A 21,684-nucleotide genomic window follows, 5' to 3' on the forward strand; every position below is an offset into this window, starting at 1 on the left:
GCTCATTCTGAAAACGAAGTCCCGTGGACGTTTCTGGAGACTGCGAAATACGTAGCCGGGGGTACGTACGGCTGCATTTCATCTTTTTAAGTGACCGCTGCGGGGCGGAGTGACGCCGTTCCTTTCGGCACTTGCCAGCCGGCTGCTCGCTTCCGTGTGGAGGGCTTTCCCGCTGCAACCAGTTTGTCCGGTTAGCTCTTCGTGTACTTTGGCGGACTCGAGGCGCAGAGAGGGGCTGACCACGACGATGACCGGGTTTGAGTCCGGAGAAGAGCGGTTCCAGAAATTAGGTAAGAAAACAAAATCCAAAAAATGAAGCGAACAAGTTCATCACAGGGTGTGAATGTGGTCAAAATCCGAAAACGTGGTAAAAATCAGACGAGGGCTTTCCTTTTTCTGGATGGCTTTTGTAAATCGTCGTTGGTTGGGTTTAGGGACGGAGGAGGGTGGGTCAGCCGATTGGCCGGTCGCACGGTCAATCATTCTGTCATCCTGGCAGACAGGCGGAAGGTCGTTCAACAGCGGCCTCTAGCGGGTTTACGCGAGAACGGCGCGGGAAAAATCGCGCACAGCGGCCTCTCGCGGATTCGCGAAAACAAAAACTACAAAAATACGTACCTCCCGGGACGTATTTCGCGGTCTCCAGAAACGTCCACCGGACTACGTTCTCCGTATGAGCCTGAGTTGGATTTCTGTGCACATCACACGTCTCATCAATCAACTGCTTTGGTTGGGTCACAACTCTTGAGTTCCTGTAGGACATTTGGTTCACACCTTTTCAAATGCAGATACTTGTTTGCATATGAAACAAGCCACACAATCTATCAACATATTGAGTTATTTTGCATTCTTGCAGCCTGATAGCAACTCTCACAACCTGATACTGGGCTGTGAGCTCTGATCTACACTACTAAACAGTTGTCAAAATCTTCACCCCTCTTCAGTTGAGTTTAAATCTTCAGGTGTTCAAAGGGTTTCATTTACAGTAACTTGATATGCATTCAAGAGTTCACACTGGTTTGGCATGCTGTCACAGGAAAGAGCCCAAAGCTCATAAGATCCTCGAGCCCTGGGATCCCTCCCGTAAGCAGGGTGAGAGAGGAGTTTCAGCTAAGGTAGATCTTGATGAACTCCCCCTACTTGTTTCTGTTCTAATATCAGATATACAAATGGCTAAAGGGAGATATATGGCTTACTAAGAGCTCAACTATGGTGCCAATGTAGAGTGTTCAGTTTACTTAGGTTGCATGTTTTTGGACTGTGGAAGAAAACCAGTGAAAAACCCATGTGAGCAAGGGGAGAATGAGCAAACTCCCCACAAATATCAACCGGTTCAGTGGGGGCTTTAACCTGTGACATTCTTTTTGTGAGGCAACAGTGCTAATCACTGGGCTGCTGTGTTGCCCAATCTAGAAATGAGAGGGAGTAGGGGTGGGAGGGGGATTCTTCAAGATGAAGATAACTAAAGAATCTCTGGTTATTTATAGTGAGTCAGGAATCATCTGATTGGTGAATCATGTGTTAGCTAATGCAGGACCATCATAAGCATGTGATCCTCTCAAAGTAGTTTATAAATAAACTTCATGTCAATGAACAGCCAAACTACATGAACAAGCTGCTGTTTTGAATATACTCATGTTTGTGTGGACAAGGCCTCATTTTTGAGGACTCTGCTCTCTATTGTGAAGCTTCATGTGAGTGTTGAGGCTTCTTTAATGTTTAAAGCCCTTTCCACACTCACTGCATCTAAAACGATCCTCTCCTGAGTGAATCTTCATGTGGTTCTTAATGGAGTCTTTGTGTGTGAGACTCTTTCCACACTGATCACATGTGAACACTATGGTTCCGGTGTGACCATTCAAGTGGTTCATGAGGCTAGATTTACTTGCGAAGCTCTTCCCACACTGAGCACATGCAAACGGCTTCTCTCCGGTGTGACTTATCATGTGGTGTTTGAGTGTGTTTTTACATCTGAAACTTTTACCAAACTCTGTGCAATGTGTAAGGTTTTTCTCCAGTGTGAATCCTCAGATGGATGTCAAGATCTTGTTTTTGAGCAAAACATTTCCCACACTGTGTGCAGGTAAAAGTTCTTCCTCCATTGTGAGTTCTCATGTAGACTTCAAGGTTGTTATTTTGCTTATAACTTTTTCCACACTGAGGGCAAGAGTAAGGCTTCTCCCCAGTGTGAATTCTCATGTGCGCTGCCAAGTTTCCTGTAGTATAGAAGCTTTTTCCACACTGTTGGCATGTGTACGGCCTCTCCCCAGTGTGAAGTCTTGTGTGCACTGTTAAGTTTCCTTTATTATAGTAGCTTTTTCTACACTGTTTGCAGGTGTAAGGTTTCTCCCTAGTGTGAACTCTTATGTGAACGTCAAGCTTTGGCTTTTGACAAACTCTTTCTACACTGTTCACTGCTGAAATTACACTCAGATTTGTATTTCCGAGGTCTTGCATGTAATGAAGTCTTTTTAGTCAGTCTGGGTTTTTCATCAGTCTTTATTTCTTGTTGTTTCTCTTCCATTTCATTCCATTGATGAGTCTCTTCTTTCAGCACCATCAGGTCTTTAAAAAAAAAAAAAGTCAACTTCAGTATTAAGGCACAAAGTGATAAGAATGAAATGGATGTTTTCACCCAAATATTAAATTGACCTTACCATTTACTCTCTGCATGTGGTTTTAAACATTTCCTTTCCTCTGGAACACAAATTAAGCCAGCATTTTTTCACAATATCTTCTTTCACATTATCTTCTTTGGTGTTCAACAGAATCAAGAAACTCACCAAGGTTTAAAACCACACGAGGGAGAGTGTGTTTCCTGCACCCCATGGGAAAATATATTTATATTAAGGGAGTCTACTGCTTGGCCTGGATTCATCTCCGGATTATACTACTCAGGATTTGCATCTTTAAAGTCATTCATTAAGAAATGTAGCCTACTTCTTTATACATGAAAATAATACATTATTAATGGCAGATTCGGTTTCATATATCAAATTTACGAACTCAGTTACTCTGGCAACTTATGCTGGGAAACTAGCCTGGTCTATGGTAGGCTAAATCTCAGGCTAAGCACTTAACATCTTAATAATGATTAAAAATTCTATAGTCGTCGGTGCCATTGGCGTAGTGGAAAAGTGCACTGACACATGCACTCTGGTGTTCACGGCGACCCGGGTTCAATTCCCACCTTGAGGTCCTATGCCGATCCTTCCTCTCTCTGCTCCCCACACTTTCCTATCAATTCTCTCTAGTGTCCTGTCCAAATAAAGGTGAAAACCCCTAAAAAATAATTATATAAAAATAAATTGTAGTCATATATATATATATATATATATATATATATATACACCAAACATAAGACTAGAACGATAATGCAATTACAAACTACAAGATTTCAACTAAGCTTGATTTTTTTGTTTCTATTGATTCTTTTTTCCTGTTTATTTAAATTTATTTAATATTTTCCAAATGTACAAATTTTGGACTGTGGTCTGAGTTCATTTTCTGTTAGATTAGTTGCAAATTTTGCTTATATATATGAATGACAAAACAAAATTATGAAGAAAATAATATTAAGAAAGCACTGTCTGATATAAAGAAGTAGGCTACATTTCTGAATGAATGACTTTAAAGCTGTAAACTCTTGAGCGGAATAATCGGGAAATGATCTGGGCAGAGCAATAGCCTCACTTTAATATAAAGCTATCTTAGATAATACAAAAATAATACAATTAGAAAATAAGACTTTGCAACATCAAGCAGCATTAGGCATGGGCCAGTATAAGATTCTGACGGTATGATAACCTTGAATAAAATATCACGGTTTCACAGTACTGTTTTTACTACTCTAAAATATATTCTTTTTAAATGTCTGGGTAAAAAACAAACACTTTTCCCCCTTTAAATCCAATATATTTTCTTTTGAGAAATATTTATTTATTATTTTTTTTTTATATTTTGGAGCAGTAAACATGTCAGGCTGAATCATTCAAATGAATCATTGACTTCTGCTGTTTTCATTAGTTTCAAAAACACAGATTACTTTACGATTTTAAATGGCATCTTCTGATATCTTTTCTGCTGGAGATGCTGTTGTCCTGAAAACCTAAAACAAAATATAAAAAAAAAACCTTACACACAGTTGAAGTCAGAATTATTAGCCCCCCTGAATTATTAGCCCCCCTGTTTATTTTTTTCCCCAGTTTCTGTTTAACTTAGAGAAGATTTTTCCAACACATTTCTAAACATAATAGTTTTAATAACTCATTTCTAATAACTGATTTATTTTATCTTTGTCATGATGACAGTAAATAATATTTGACTAGATATTTTTCAAGACACTTCTATACAGCTTAAAGTGACATTTAAAGGCTTAACTAGGTTAATTAGGGTAACTAGGCAGGTTAGGGTAATTAGGCAAGTTATTGTATAATGATGGTTTATTCTGGAGACTATCAAAAAAAAAAATAGCCTAAAGGGGCAAATAATTTTGACCATAAAATGGTGTTTAAAAATTTAAAAAATCTGCTTTTATTTTAGTCAAAATAAAACAAAAAATACTCTCCAGAAGAAAAAAAATATTATCAGACATACTGTGAACATTTCCTTGCTCTGTTAAACATCATTTGGGAAATATTTAAAAAAGGAAAAAAATCCAAAGGGGGGCTAATAATTCTGACTTCAACTGTATAAATGTAAAAAAAAACCTTACATATACCGTAGCAACAGTGCAGCAGAACATTTTGGCAGTTTTAAAACCTTGACTTTTCAAACTGTGGTATACCTTGAAAGCAGTTATCGTCCCATGCCTAAGCAGCATAACACTGTTTTTAGGATCTAAAAATTATTTCTTTAAAAACAGTCTCAAGCACAAAGATTCCAATGGCGGCGCCTGCTGGTTCGTGAAGAATATGGTCAATACTGATGAACTTTACACTTAAATGTTTGCATATCATCAGCATCATCCATTTCGTAAGAAGAAAAAGTCATTTAGATTAGTTTTTTGGCCAGTTGGCAGCTTTCAGTGCAATGCTAAACGTTAATGTTCCACTATAATTAGTTTGTTTTGTCTCACGTCATCCCACAGCAACATCATATAGATTAGAATACTGTACAATGTATTATAATAATTAATTATTTTAGTGTCCATTTCATTCAGCATATTTCAAATTGGGGGCCTCCACGTTTTCTGACATACTTTAAACACAATAGTCCTGGTAATTAGTTATTATAATAATGATGTAATTCTAACTCAGATACTGTCTGTGAGAACTAACAAGTACTAGAAACAAGTTTAAACCCATAAAGACGTTGATGAAAAAGGGGATTGTGATCAACGTGACATATGCAAATGGAAAGTACCAAGCCAACACTATCACTGTAATAGCAGATATCTTCTATGAGAATACTGTAGGTCAAATATTGTCAGCTCAGTTGAACTTTTTTATTTGTTGTTTTTATTTATTTTATATAGCACCAGTGCTTAAGGACGCTTTACAAACAGTAGAAGAACAAGAAAAGCAATAACCTTAAGAAGGTAGAGAAAATGGGAGACTAACAATACATAAAAAGAATGACAAAAGACACGAGAACAAGTGACGAAAGAAACTCATTCCTGTCTTTCAATGAGTGCTTATGTGCATTTAGGAGAACTAGGCAGCACACTCAGGGCTGCAAGATGGATTTAATTTAGTATTCTTATTATTAAAATATATCTGAATGAGGTTCTCATGACTGAGTTGGTCTTTGAGAATGAAAACCAACCTGTTTGTTCCTGCAGATCTTCCTGTTTGACTCTGAATGTTTCTTCAATCTTCACATCTTCACTCTCCTCTTTAATAAACGCCATCTTTATAACAGTGTGGAGATCAGTCGCTTCAGCAGGAGTTTTTCTCTACGTTTGGACACTTTATCCTGTTTAAAATGAACAAAACAATGAACAGAAACAAAATAACTTCTCTTGAACAGTTTCTTTATATGAGAGTGATTAACAAAAAGAAATCAAGTTAACAGAGTAAGTACGAGCAAGAAACAATAGCCACAAATGAGCTAATTAAAACTAGTACTCCATCTCTTATATAGTGTGCTTTATACCTGGAATGGAATGACATTATGCTATTTAATCAATTAAACCTTCATTTAAACACTTATTACACAATTTTCTGTTACTTTATTTAAACAATAGCCTTGATTACTGAGAGAAAAATAGTACAACGTTGTATAAAGGATTAAAATAATATTTTCAACAGCAGGTACATAATTTAGCATCGGATGAAAACCCTGAAACTTTAATCAATCGCTTTATATTCATGTAAAAGCTTTAAAACAAACCTTTCTCCAGCTTTAAATAGCTTTTTTTGCAATTTACTGTTGCAGTCATGACTTACAGCTACATTTCTCCCTCGTTTTCCAATTTACTCTATATATGAAGAGACTGTAAAAGAAGAAAACATTATCTTCTGTCCACCAATGTTTCCCTCTGTTGTCAAGAGACTGACTGAGAAACAGGCAGCCAATCAGCTTTCGCTGAGCCACACACAGGCAGCCAGTCAGCTTTCGCTGATCAGCGTGCAGTCAAATATCCCGCCCCTGGCTCTCAGTCTGAGGCGGGGAGTGCAGAGCTTTGCTGTTCGCTGTTTAATTCCTTCGATTCCACTTATGTTACGGGTGTTATGCGTCTATTCAGAGTAAGTGTATTATATCTGACCTTTGTAGCGTTCACATATTTGCTGCCATTATCTTGCGGGTTGAACTGCTTTAACATATGTGCTCAATGCTAATACGCTTTGTTTTTAGCTCGATGCTAAGCTGTAAACACTTCTGTAATCCGTTACTCGCGGGTTATCTACAGGGTCTTAAGAAATCTTAAAATCCAAATTTAAGCCTTAAAAAGTCTTAACTTTACTAAAATGTTGTGTTGTAGGTCTTAAATCTTTTTAAACAGGTCTTAAATTTATTTTGTTCATGTATTGCTACCAAATCTGACCAAAACCAGATAAATGTAAGCAATCAGAGACATGATCACGCTGCACACACGAGATGTAGAATCAGCCACTCAAGACTTGGACACATTTATTGAACAGGGAAGAAAAATCTATGTGTAACTTGTGTGAGAATATATTGAGGTAAAGTTGGTTTTATATTCGCACATTCAGACTTTCTCCTAAACTAACTTAATATAACTTGTTTATAATTATTTGCTAATTCTAAACAGGGAAATCATCTTATCAAAATACAACATTGTTCACAGTCAAATAAATAGTAATGTTGTTTTCAAGTCCTACTTAGATGAGATTTCCGACTCAAAGTACCATGGTAAACAATACAGGGACCATGTCACAAGTTGTCACTGAACAAATGTGCGAATATAAAACCAACTTTACCTCAATTGAGAATATTTTGATGGTAAAACATATTTTAATAGAATGTATATTTTAAATGATATTAGAGAACGTTTTTATTCAGGAAATATTTTAAGGCAAATATTTAAAAATGTGTTTTCTGGAGGAATTTTTCATCATTCATCAGACTGAAAGAGCGTATAAGACTTTATCAGTGTTATTGTTGTTGTTATTTGTGTGTTTTAAAAGAAACAATTAATGTTGTTTCAGAAACGGTTATGATTGTCAATTATATATTTAATATTTAATACAAGTGTTGCCATGAATATAGCCAGTGCTGCTGATATTGAATTAAAATAAAAACATATGCAAACATCATGTAATTAGAATATTTGTCTCCTCCTCCAGTGAAGCTCCTCCTCCTCAATTTCAGCTATAAACACTGGAATTTTCCCATCAGGCTCCAGTGAGGAGTTTATTGACGGACAGCGAGAACATGAGCCATCCAGAACCCTGCAAAATTAAAAATGAAGACTCTGAACAACAAATAGGTTGGTGTTTATTCCTGATCAGGGGCGGCGCGGGGGGTTGTTGGGCTTCTGGGGTTTCAGCGCTGAATGTTTGTTCCAAAGCCATGAATCTTTTGGGTTTAAGTTTTGTCAAAACGTAGTTTTTTCAACACATTATATTTATTTAATATGTAAACCGGTTCATAATTGCTTTCCTACAGGATCAATAAAGCTAAATCAGCTGGGCTTTCTCTACCTCTTTATTTAAGAGTTTTTTTTATTTTTTTTTTATCAGAGGCAGCCCCACAGCAGTAAGCGCTTTCTGTCTCTCATTTCTGAAAGCGAGTTTACACACCCACACACACACACACACACACACAACTTGGTCCTGCATAGCCACGCCTCCTGTCAGTCACTCAACGCATTCATCTCACCGCTGCACCACAATTGTTGGAAATTCTGAGGAGAACGTTGGGTTGCTATTGTAACTACATACGCAAGAGTCAGGCAATCTTGTCTTGCTTCATTTTTATTTATTAATTTATTTGTTAATCTGTTAATTGAGATGTAATAAAAATATGACAATATAACATAGGGCTGTGACGGTTACCGTGACAACCACATCATGACCGCGGTTGTCCATGCCACCGGCGGTAGTATGACGTCGCGCGCTCACGAGGAAACGTAAGTATTTTACATTTTGTCGGTTTAGTGGCGAATTCGTATGAGTTCAGTCGTAGAAAAATTTACTTTTTTAAAAAGGAGGCGTGGCACCACACCCCTAACCCCAATCGTCATTACTTGATGAGTAAATTGTACGAATTAGATCGTACGAATTCATACGAATTAGCCACTAAATCAAAAAGTTACGAATTGCCATGAGATTGCGTTGTCTAAAACACACATTTCCATTACGTTGTCAAGTATAACAATATAAGGCACAATTCAGCAAGTTCCAAGTTCAGCCATGAATCTCGTTGGAAAAGCAAATGTTACGTCGCCAATATGGGAACATTTTAGATTCGTGCCGAACGAGAAAGGCGAACCAATTAATTTGGATGAAGCGATTTGTAGGGTTTGTTTCAAAATGATAAGTGTTAAATGGGCAAACACGTCAAACCTTTAGGATTTAATGCGCTATTTGCAAGAAGAGACAATAGATACCGGCGATGACCCACTTGCTTGGTGGCGGAACAATGAAGCAAGATACCCTCTCTTGGCCATGGTTGCGAAAAACTATCTGTGCATTTGCGCTACAAGCACACCGTCTGAACGTCTATTCAGCGCTCTTGGAGACATTGTAACCCCAATTAGGAATTCGCTTAAACTGGACAAAGTCAACATGCTAGTTTTTATGGCAAAGGATTTAAAATAGGCCATCAATAGAAAATAAGAAGAGTTAGTAGCTTACGCTGTTGTTGTTTTTTTTTCAATGTTTTTTTGACATACATTGTTACTAGTAGGCAAATATGTTTTGTTCTTTTTCTTCTTACAATTTATATTATTACTGATTAGTAAAGTAATTTAGTCTATTTGTAAAGTTCTTAAATGTAATGTTTAATACTTATTATTATACTGTTTCAAGCAGTTAAAGTTTATTTATTTTATTTATTTTACATTTATAGGCTGGATTGTGTTGTTTCATTCACGAAAGTTCACAAATAAATACGTACATTTGTACGGATATTTTAGCATAATTCTTTGGTTTTTGTTATTTCTTAATTTATTCATAAAATGTAAATTAACGTAGGCAGGCTACTTGGGTACATACAGAGGCGTAATTTGTTGGTGGTACGGGAGGAATTTTTTTTTGCCATTGAATATTGTCCTCACCGCTTCTAAATAAATAAATAAATACCTTGCTAAAAGGATGCAATAAAGGAAAAGCATGCTCTTAATCAATATTCATAATCTGATTCTCAATTTTGCGCCGACACAACAAGCTCTAAAACTTAAAATCTAAAGCGAGAGGAGTTATTAATTTGTTATGAATATTAGTTGTTCATATTAATGATCATAAACAAGAACTGTGTTCGTATGATAAACACCGTCACGGTGTCAGGTCTGCTATCTTTTCTTGTTGAAGAACAGATAATCCATGTTATCGCCGTCTCCCCAGCCAGGTTTTTATCCAGTTTTTTTTTTGTTTTGTTTTTTGCTACAAACACTATAGTATCACTATAGCGAAATGTCGTGCTATCATTTGTGCAGTAGCTATTACAGTCTCCTATAGATAACGTGATGCGCTCCCTCGGGAACGAACATCCAGTGTGTGATGCGCCACGAATTTCAAACCTTATGCATTTATGCTGCAATCAGATTTCATAATTTGTTAGGTTTTTAAAAATCCTGTAGTGTGAGTCAGGCATTATAGTCGCGTACGTCAGAAAGAGGGTTTCAGTGAAACAATAACAGCACGTTCTATCGCAGATTATTTTCCACCATGACCGACCCAACCCCGCCACCACCACCGCAACACCGGCAGTTATTGGTGACACTAGACGGGAGAGCACATGACACAAAGAGACAACACAAGCCATGCGCTCACATAAAATGAGACTAGAACACGCAGCCAATGAGAGAACTCATTAACCGCGTGTTCGTTTGACAAGACAAACACAACACTGAAGAACACAACAAAAGCACGCGGCCACAATGTAAACATGGAGCCAAGTGCTTAGACAACAGACGCAAGACACGAGCACACGATCGATGAAAACACCTTACCATGCAGCTTTTCTTACACAGCGGAAGGGGCGGAGCTATCGGGCGCACATGTTGGATAACTTTATTTATTTTGAATGGTGAAAGCAAAATTTTCCTACGAGAGTGACTATAGCGCCTCCTGGTGGTGAATGCGCTTATACTCATGGCAAGTATTATTCGATAGTTAATGACCATATTATTCGATGGTCATTTATTTCACTGATTTGGCAACTTTCGAACGTCATCAGGGAAACGGTTTGATGTTCCGCTTAGTAAAAAAAACATTAGTGCTCCATTTGGGACGACACTACATGCATATACTATGCTGTTGAGTGTGTAGGTGCATGAGTGTATAGTGTGCCAGTTGAAAAACAGCTAATGACAGAAACAGGACAAGACAGAGCTAGTGTCCGGACTCACCCATTTCGTCTTTTCCTGTTTCATTTAGTAAATTGCTGAAATTTTAATTTGAAATAAGATATATGAAGGGTGTCCACATTTTCTCTGTAAGTTTGCCTTTTAACATGTGTGAAATCTTTCCCATAGCTAAACAAAAGGACATATTATTGATCCACTGTACAATAGATGGCCTTTCCATTTTCCTCCAGTACATATTAAACGCTTTGCTTGGAGTATAATTATATTAATAAGTTTACGAGTACTGCTGTGACAGTCAAAATTTTCACAAGTAATTCCCAAAATAAACATTTCGGGTTTCATGGGCAGTTGTATAGATACCATTTCAAAAATGAAAATAGCCAACTCTTTCCAAAATTCCTGTACCTTCGGGCAATCCCACATACAGTGCAAAAGTGTTACGATTATTGTGTTACAATTTCTGCAAAAGACATGCGATCATTTTCTTTATATAAATTTCCATTTTTTGCAGCCCTTTGTCAAACCTCATTTTAAACCCTGGGTCAGATTTAGCTGGTTTAAAACGATTGTTTCCCAATATTGGCGTAAAGTATGATAAGATATTGCACTGACCCACATACTTATAAACAACACACCAGACATTAATTGTATTAATTAGAATAGGGTTAGAAGAAACAATAATTTTGTCTATTCTGAGAGTTTTCATGTCTGCTGAGTAAAGATGGAGATAAAAAGGTAATTTATCCATCCAAGGTGTCGAAGTTTTAGAAGAGAAATAGTATAAAGTAGATCGTAACTGTGTTGGCCAGTAGTACCATTGTAGATTGTGAAAGCGGAGACCACCTTTATTATAAGGCAAGCACAATAGTGATAACTATATACGAGCTCTTTTATTGTTCCAGATGAAATCTGTAAATGATTTCCGAAGTGTTGTAAAAATAGAAGGCGGAGGGCTGAGGGGCATATTTTGAAACATAATATTTTGGGCAGTATACTCATTTTTGTAATGTTTACACGTCCGATTAGTGAGTTTGGGAGTTTTTTTTTTCCATCTTCCAATAAATTTAGAAATGGTGTTCAAAAGGGGTTGGTAATTAGTCAAAGATATTTTATCTATGTTAGCCATTGTTTTAACTCCTAAATAAGTGAAGAAATCCATTACATTAAATTGTGTTATAACTGGAGTATTACTATCATCTTTGTTCAGCAAAAGGATATAAGATTAAGATTGGTTTAGATTGGTGACCAAAGTCAGTAAGAAGTTGTATTAGAGAGGGAATAGAAAAGATTTGTCAGATATAAAATTACATCGTCTGCATATAACGAAATGCGTACATTATCGTGTCTAGTCTGATGCCAAAAATATTGCAATGGCACCCAAGCGGCAACCTCCCGCTCTCTCTCGGGAAGCCAATACGGAAGTAACTGAAACTGCAATTCATCAAAATTCCGCTAGTCCTGGCTCCATATTAGAGCAAATTGCAATTGAGCCCACTGTTAGAATGGCCAACTTTACAGCAGAAAAAAAGGTGTTTACAGCCTGGTACAAAGAACGATTTTGGTTCATATAGCTATTATTACCCTCCATGACAACTGTGGGGGGGGGTGAATTTTTTTATAACTCATCCATTTCTTTTATATTAGGTTATATTGAGTTTGCATAATTAAGGGCGTGGCCACTTGAGTGACAGCTAGGTCTCGCTGGTCGCCGTCACTTCACCTCAGCTGAATCCGGCAGATTAGCCACTGATCTCGGCATATTCATCGTATTTTTGTTTTGTTTTATGTGGCTTTACACAGTCAGCTGCCTTTTGGACTTATTTCTTACAATTATCAGATGATATGGGATGCTGTGTGCACTTAATTGTGCTCACAAACCATTCACGTGGCCTCGTTTCCCATGTGAGTAAAGTTATATACTTATATACTATCTCTATAAATGTATTTGTTTTATTTAAGATCATTTATCATTTATAATGTTCTTTAGAGCTGTAAAGCACTCCAGAATGTGACAGATTGGTTAGCTGTAGGCTCTAGAACAGTCATCTGAAGCGTTATCATACCGTGTTATGCTGGAGTTCATCAATAGTCTTGCATTTACTAACACAGACTATATCTGAAGTGTTTGGAAGTAATTCGCGTTTTCCTCCTGTAGAAAAACGTCATAAGAACAATGTTTAGTGGCTCAATGTATTACTACAGTGTTTTTAAAAGTCTAAACACTTTATTGATATAGTGTACAGCCAAGCTCATGTGGTCAGAACACAAACGAGTCGCAGGTAATAAAGTATTAAGCGTTTCTCCCAAAGTAAAGTCTGTCTGCCAGGTCTAAGCAGAGTGCCAGCAGGTGTCTGTAGCTCCACTCACTCTCCGCCTCTTTGCCCTTGTTTGGCATTCCGCCGTGGGTGCGATGACGCGCGAACAAAATGGCGACGGTTGGCCGCGCCTACTTATAGCTTCTTTTGCAGTGTTCAGAAACCTATGGGTGACGTCACGGATACTCCGTCCATATATTTTACTGTCTATGATGGCACCTTACTGCAATAGCAAGTAGTTCAATTGCCAAGATAAAAATAAGGGGTGAAAGGGGGCACCCCTGACGAGTACCCTTTGAATATTAAAGGCTTTGGAGACTATATTATTAGTGAGAACTTCAGCTGTAGGATGCATATAGAGTAACTTAATTTATTTACAAATAAATTAATCTTTTAAGGACCTCAAATAGATACGGCCACTCTACCCTGTCAAAAGCCTTATCAGCATCTAAGGAAAGAATGGCCGTATCGCAAGCCCCCTTTTTGAGATATAAAACATTAAGCAAAGTTCCGTAATGAAAACCTTGCCTGCCTTTTAATGAATCCATTTTGGTTTCTGTGAATTATCTCAGGTAGAAGTGTCTTCAACCTCCTTGCTATAATTTTTTTTTATAATTAAAGTATTTTGACATCTGTGTCAAGTAATGAAATTGGTCAAAATGAATCACATTTTGTAAATAATTTATTAGGTTTGGGTGTTAGCGTAATGAGAGCAGGTCTTAAAGATTCAGGGAGTATACCAACTGAAAAAGTTTCTTTAAACATATCTAAAAGGGGGCAGGTGAGTTGTTTTTTTTTAAATTTCTTGTAAAAATCCACATTAAGGCCATCAGGTTCTGGTGTTTGACCTGTTGTTAAACTGTCGATGGCTTCTATTATTCCGTCTTCTGTTATGTCGATGTATAATGATCTTTTTGTCTCTTCAGATATAAAAGGTATAGGCAAACTGTTTAGAAATTCTATTTGTGTACTATTATCTGTATACTCGGAGGAATATAAAGTTTCAAAAAAGCATTTAAAAGTGTCGTTTATTTTAATAGGGTTCGCTGTAGTATTATCACAATTATCTTCAATGGAATTTATTGTTCTTTCAGTTTGCTTTTGTTTAATTCTCTAATTAAAAATTTAATGCAGCATGACTTTGAGTGCATCTCACACTCCACGTCATAGCAGAAACTGCGAAAGTGTGCGCACCCGTTACTATGGTTACTAGGCAAGTGAGGTACCGAACAAGATAGTCACTAGCCTAGTTTGTCGGCTAAAATGAGAAAGTGTCGGTTTAATCCGATGTGGCCAAGGAATCCGAATTACATTTAGTTCAAGCCTGTGCCAGGAAATGACCGCGAGGCCTACTGCTGTTGGTGCTGGAAATTTTCAAAGCTAGTGACGATAGGTGTTACGGCCCTGGAATCCCATATGAAAGGTGCCAAACACACTGCGTGTAGTACTGCTCGCCAGCGCCAACCACCTATTGTGCAGTTCTGTGCACTGGAGACCTCTTCGGTTCAGTGATAATCCTAACCGGTTATTATGTACTGACGTCATTTATCTCATATGCGCTATGTCGCGGTAGCTTACTCTGGCGAGGGAGGCAAGCGCGAGTATTTACAGTGCTCCAACTACTTAAAAGCACAGAAATTGTGCTCAGTTTCACTGCGTGTGTGTTTGCTGGACAGTCTTTCACCGACGCTTACAGCAGAAGCTCCTATTTCACTGCAAGTGAAATAATGAAAGTAAACTCTCTCTCTCGCTCCCTCACTGTGGCCCATTTGACCTGCTGGCTTGACTTCTCACGGCTGTTACAGCAATACTTCTGGGTAGAGGTCTGTGGAGCCATGGGACCTGACCAGATTACTTGCGGCACAGGAATATATTTCCGAATAAAGCGCAGGAGCTCCAGAACAAGTGTGTGTGTGTGTTTATAAAGACCGCTTGTTACAGGTGTGTGTGTTTTATACAGACACCCCCCCCCCTTCCCAATATAAAACTGTGAATGCACCTGATGCACAGAGATATCGAATTGAACCGAATCGATGGCATGATAATCTTAACCGAACCGTAAGACCAGTGTAGGTTCACACCTCTAATTTCTACATTAGAAGCATTTCCACCTCAGCCAAGGAACATCCTATCTTACTGTGGCTCAACACCAACTCTACGGCAAACGCGTTGAGAAAAAGCCACAAGCAGAAGTTGACAGGACTTGAGGGTCTGGGTGAAAAAAATTGCAGCCAAGGCAGCAGAGCTGCGAAGGCTATAGTGTTCAACATTCAGTTCAAATTTATTTGTTTATTAAAAATCAAATGTGTGTTATGCTGTTGCGTACTTATTAAATGTAACTGGTAATTTAAATAAAGTGTTTTAGTCAAATCAAGGAGTCACTTGTACATAATTATTTTGTAGGGTTCAAAATTTATACAGATTTTACATTTTTCCCTCATACTTCTGTCGGAATGGGTATGAAGTTGGCATTGAATTTCATTTGAAATGGTATTAAAAAGGTCTTAAAAAGCCATGAATTTCATTTGGAGGATCCTGGGGGGTACACTGTTTCACACACAAAAAGCAGTATCAACAACAAAACAAACAATATGATGATAATCACAATTAAACACAAAACCTTCAGCACTTATAACTTAAATGAATGTGCAATGAAAAAATGCAAATGATTTCAAGATGGCACATTTTCTTCCGCACACCACATAATGCTGCCCTCTTCAACTCTCCTCTTCCTTTACACCAGGGGTCACCAATCACGGTCCTGGAGGGCCGGTGTCCCTGCAGGGTTTAGCTCCAACTTGCCTCAACACACCTGCTTGATTGTTTCAAGAATACCTTGTAAGACCTTGATTAGCTTGTTCAGGTGTGTTTGATTAGGGCTGGAGCTAAAATCTGCAGGACACTGGCCCTCCAGGAACAAGTTTGGTGACCCCTGCTTTACACTCTCACCCATTTCCTTTCTGCCGTCCCATGTGTGGAGACCGAGTAAAGAATGTTGACTGTCGTTACAGAAAACACCAACAATCATAAATGCATTATTATATGCTGTCATGGCTTTGTAATCCAAAAAATGTTGTTATAATAGAGGCCAATGGAGAAAAAACAGCCATGAATATAACGAAAAGGGAGTAAATTTGCCCAGAGTGTATTGAGGTTTTTTATTATTATTATATATATATTTTAAAGCATTTTCCCAGAATATGTCAAAATTAGATGTACCCAAATATCAGTTTATTTGCTGAAACGCAGAGAAAGTTTTGGCCAAATTAAGCCTTAAAATCACCCAATGAATGGATGAAAATGACCCAACAGCACACAAGGGGAAAGGTGCACATTCAGCCTTTATGCAGATGCTGTACAGGTATGTCTCATGTCTGAGAGGCAAATATTCAGCTGTTTGTTCAGCTGTTACCCCAGAACTTTTTTTCTGATGCGTTTACCAGTCAGGCACAGAGTGAACAAGTATTCCCTGTCTGCTTTACAAATTTTGGAAAAACATTTTGTTGTAGTTATGAATTTATATGAATAAAAATAGGCCTGACACAGTAGACTGACACAGTTTCAATTTACTATAACTTCTATGTTAAGCGGCTCTGACACAATTTACGTTCTAAAAGTACTAGATAAAGATGAATTGAATCTGCTTAAATGTGTACACGTTAATGGATCAAAAAAAAACTGATTTATTTTACATTTAATGTGCATCAAAATTACAGTGTTTGTAGCCAATGTTTCCAGTCTCTTTTCACTTCTCAGTTTTTGATGAGAGTTTTTAAGACTTAATAAAAACTAATGTTTTATTTATCTGTTTCAGACCTAATTGAAGAGAATGAGGGGAGTAAAGAGGAGGAACATCATGTCAAAATTGAGGAAAAAGCTCATTTAGAGACTGATGGTATTTTAAAAAAGAGAGGCAAGAATCGTTTCACCTGCACTCAGTGTGGAAAGAGTTTGGCAGACAAAAGCAAACTTAAGATTCACATGATGAACCACACTGGAGAGAAACCATTCACATGCACTCAGTGTGGGAAGAGTTTCAGCCAATCATCACACCTTAATCTACACAAGAGGATCCACACTGGAGAGAAACCATTCACATGCACTCAGTGTGGGAAGTGTTTTAACTGCTCATCACACCTTAATAAACACATGAGGATCCACACTGGAGAGAGACCATTCACTTGTTCTCAGTGTGGGAAGAGCTATAACTGCTCATCACACCTTAATAAACACATGAGGATCCACACTGGAGAGAAACCATTCACATGCACTCAGTGTGGGAAGAGTTTCATCCAATCATCATCCCTTAATAAACACATGAGGATCCACACCGGAGAGAAACCATTCATATGCACCCAGTGTGGGAAGAGTTTCAGCCAATCATCGTCTCTTAATCAACACATTAGGATCCACACTGGAGAGAAACCATTCACATGCACTCAGTGTGGGAAGAGTTTCAGCCGATCAATGTTCCTTAATAAACACATGACAGTCCACACTGGAGAGAAACCATTCACGTGCACTCAGTGTGGGAAGAGTTTCAGCCAATCATCACACTTTAATCTACACACGAGGATCCACACTGGAGAGAAACCATTCACATGCACTCAGTGTGGGAAGAGTTTCAGCCAATCATCGAACTTTAATAAACACATGAGGATCCACACTGGAGAGAAACCATTCACTTGCACTCAGTGTGGGAGAAGTTTCAGCCACTTATCACACCTTAATCAACACATGAGGATCCACACTGGAGAGAAACCATTCACATGCATTCAATGTGGGAAGAGTTTCAGCCAATCATCATCCCTGAATCAACACATGATTATCCACACTGGAGAGAAACCATACACATGCACTCAGTGTGGGAAGAGTTTTAACTGCTCATCATACCTTAATATACACATGAGGATCCACACTGGAGAGAAACCATTCACATGCACTCAGTGTGGGAAGAGTTTCAGCCGATCATCGTCCCTTAATTTACACATGATGAGCCACACTAGAGAGAAACCATTTACTTGCACTTAAGCCACGGTCACACTGGACTTTTCTCCCCACAGACTTCCATTCATACGCACGCGAATGCGTCAGACCGGAAACCAAGTTTGTGCGTCAAGTTTCGCAGTTCACTGCGTTGCAAAGTTCAAGCTTGGTGAACTCTGACCTGTGAAATCGCATCACTTGACTGTGTGAGACAAATCGAAGATCAAAACATGACCTCTCTGGACAGAAATGTAATCATCTTGATTAATCCCGCCTCTTTTTGCAGCACCGTACAACAGAATTTCGCATGCTCAAACTCTAGTGTGACCGCAGCTTCGGTGTGGGATGAGTTTCGGCAACTCTTCAGAGCTTAAAGGGCACCTATGGTGAAAAATCTACTTTTCAAGCTGTTTGGACAGACATGTGTGTAAGTATAGTGTATAGACCGTCATATTGGAGTAATATAAACACACCCAGTCCTTTTTTTTTTTGCAATTTAAAAACATAAAAACGGTGGACCAATTGGAGCGGTTTTCAGAGCGACCGCAACTTGACGTAGGAGTGCGGTCCCCCCGCCCACCAATATTGATTGACAGGTGCATCACCATATCCTCGGTTTGTTGTTTCATGTCCGCCATTTTCAGCGTGTGAGTCAAAGCAATATCACTAAAGGAACACGCTAGCTCTATTTTTAGATGCAAGGCTCATTGGGCTCAACACAAGATCAATATTCTACACATTATCGCTCTAATCGTAATTATTGTTTGTACCTTTAGGTAGGTTTGCAAACATGTGTACTTCTCATTGCGTCTACCTTAAACTTCAGGCGTTCGCATTTCTCGCGTTCACAGAAGCTCCCTCTGATCTTAACTAGGTGCAGCTGTAAAGTGTGCGCGTTGCCTCAAGAGCGTCTCTCCATTGGAAATAATATAACAAACTTGCCTGCAGGTCGCACACCAGAAGCGCCGTCGCGGCACCCAGCACGATTCGGGACACTTCATGTTTCGCTCATTCGGCGCAGCTTAAGAAACACAGGGACAAAAAGTTGCACACATGACATGAATGCAGCAAAACATTTTCTCATGTGCACAGGATGTTTCATGTCTGAATAATGTTTGAAAAGGCTGAGTGACGGTATACTGATTTTCCAATACTCCTACACTGCAGTAGGTGGGGTTGTAAATGTGTTGTAATCTTTATTTCGTAAACGATGGTGGCTGAGAGAAGAACAGTTTCATAAACATCTAGCAAACAGCACCTCTGCGGCTTAAAATCTCTTTGCAAGTGATTGTACAGGTGCGGATACATCTGTACTCTACTCTACAGTGTATTCATGTAGCTAGAGTTGTTTTGGAGGATGTTCTCTGTCTGACTCCCTGAATGAGAAACATCACTGGGAACACACCGCACATCAAAGAAGGTGGAGCTCCAGGACGGTTAGTTTGCAGTATACCAGGGCCTCAAGTTTAGAAAGCCCATTCAATTGTCCTGTGTTGCATCTTTTATTAGTAAAGTTTCTTTATTTTTAGGTTCAAGATTCTTTCTAGTTTACTACATTTACTTTTTTAAGTGGAATACAAACTTGGTGAATATTCTATTATTTAGGCAGAGCGACAGGTATTAAGTTTTACAATATTAATACACTATGATGATCCCAAGACTCCAGACTGGAGTATGTGGTAAATCCTGATTGGACGTCTGCATTACTCATCAATGGGTATATAAAAGTTGTTGTGATAGCTACCCCAGGACGCTGTGGCTACTCAGGAGTCCTCATGTCAGGACCTGCCATTTCATTGACTTTAACCTTATGGTTTTGTTTTGCACTACTTGTATCATGTAGTTAAAGTGTTGTTGTAATTATATCCTAAGTTCTTTATCTTCAGTATTATCCCTAGACATTTGTTGATTGCTCTGATTGATTGTTCTATGAGTTACACTTTATAATAAATAATTTGCATTCAGGCTATTTTGTTGGTTCATCTCTCTTTTATGTTGCAATTCAAACAAGCGGGTCATAACACTTAGCAAAATGTGTCCGGTTGTATCCGAGATCTTGTCCTTTCAGTCATGACCATACGTGAGAGTAGGTACTTGGATTAAGTGGTAAATTGAGAACATTGCCTTTCGTTTTAGCTCCTTCACCACAACAGACAATCACATCAACTGCATTACTGCTGCCGCTGCACTGATCCATCTTTAAATCTCACATTCCATTCCTCATGGAAAAAAAACGCAGATACTTGAACTCCATTTGGGGTAGGGGTTCTCCTCCAAACTGGAGATGGCCACCTTTTCCCAGTCAAGCAACATGGTTTCTGACTAAGGCGCAATCCCAATTCTATTTTTGTACCCTTACCCCTTCCCCTTACAACCGAGGGTTAAGAGGAAGGGCTTCAAAATTTACCCCTAAGAATTGGGACAGCACTACAGCACCTGCGCACGTCATCATATGTCATCGCCATCTCTAGTGCAAACACATCAAAAACAACATTAACGTTATAGCAGACACTAAAAAGCTCATTCTCAGCCACTAGACCTTTCTGACAGCGTATTCCAGTGTCATCGAGTGTCAGAATGTTGTGGGATTGCTGTACAGGAGTTATCATTAGGCAATATAGATCACGAAATTTAACGGTTTATATTTTAGCGGGTTTTTTTTAAAGCATGATGGTAAAACACGAACGCGGTTATGATTATATTAAAATGTGTTTGTTGTGAAAATTAATAATAATGACAAATATACTAATTTGTGGATCTCCTTACTTCCGGGTGCAGCTGTGGCTGAGGGATTCTGGGAAATTTTTCTTACTCTTTGGTTTCGAGTTTGGTCCTGAAAAATCTTAATTTGAAGGGGTGTATACCCCTTGCCCTTAGCCCTACGCCTTCAAGCTAAAGAGAATTTGGACACCACTACCCCTTCACGCGCAAAACGGGGGGTAAGGGGAAGGGCTAAGGGGTAGAATTGGGATTGGGCCTTAGAGGTACTGTTTCTTTCCCTGCCATGTCACACTCAGCAGCAAGCCGTCCCACTGCATGCTGAAGGTCCATGTCCTATGAAGCCAAAAGGACAACATTATCTGCAAATGGCAGAGACAGTCCTAGCCTGCACCTAAAATTCTGTCAGTAAAAATTATAATATTTTAGAGATCAGCCTCAAAAATAACACATTTACAAAATAAAATGAATAAATAGATGGATGGATAGACATTGTAGTGGTGGAAGGGGAAGTAGGATGGCTTGTTCAACCATAAACTAAGATGGAGCTCTCTCAGGAGGGATGGACCAGTGCGCGAGATGTCTGAAGGCATAATAATAAAGTAAATGCTTAGGAAGCCCCAACCCTTTTTTATCAACTGGCTGTTGCGATGTACTCCTATGCAACCTAGGGTGCACCAGATCAGCAAGAGACAACATTTGTTTGAGTTTCCTTCGCCGACTGGCCTC

At 38.6% G+C, this 21,684-nt stretch overlaps 1 protein-coding gene and 1 pseudogene across 1 annotated transcript; one reads left to right on the plus strand and one right to left on the minus strand.

Moving 5' to 3' along the window:
- Positions 1-1,655: 1,655 nt before the first annotated feature.
- Positions 1,656-5,911, minus strand: LOC130222674 (gastrula zinc finger protein XlCGF8.2DB-like; annotated as a pseudogene).
- A 698-nt stretch (positions 5,912-6,609) lies between these two features.
- On the plus strand, positions 6,610-19,811 carry LOC130221944 (gastrula zinc finger protein XlCGF26.1-like). The gene is made up of 3 exons (XM_056454533.1): positions 6,610-6,689; positions 7,752-7,894; positions 17,066-19,811. The coding sequence occupies exons 2-3, from the start codon at positions 7,840-7,842 to the stop codon at positions 18,280-18,282; spliced, it is 1,272 nt and encodes a 423-aa protein (XP_056310508.1). The 5' UTR covers positions 6,610-6,689; positions 7,752-7,839; the 3' UTR covers positions 18,283-19,811.
- The last annotated feature ends 1,873 nt before the right edge of the window (positions 19,812-21,684 follow it).

The sequence above is a fragment of the Danio aesculapii genome, chromosome 4, assembly GCF_903798145.1.
Source record: "Danio aesculapii chromosome 4, fDanAes4.1, whole genome shotgun sequence".
NCBI lineage: Eukaryota > Metazoa > Chordata > Actinopteri > Cypriniformes > Danionidae > Danio > Danio aesculapii.

What these genes read in the sequence shown, in the direction of transcription:
- LOC130221944 (XM_056454533.1), top strand. Translation starts at nt 7,840, where the DNA reads ATGAGCCATCCAGAACCCTGCAAAATTAAAAATGAAGACTCTGAACAA. An exon ending in AGACTCTGAACAACAAATAG is followed by an intron (nt 7,895 to 17,065) that starts GTTGGTGTTTAT and finishes TATCTGTTTCAG; the next exon opens with ACCTAATTGAAGAGAATGAG.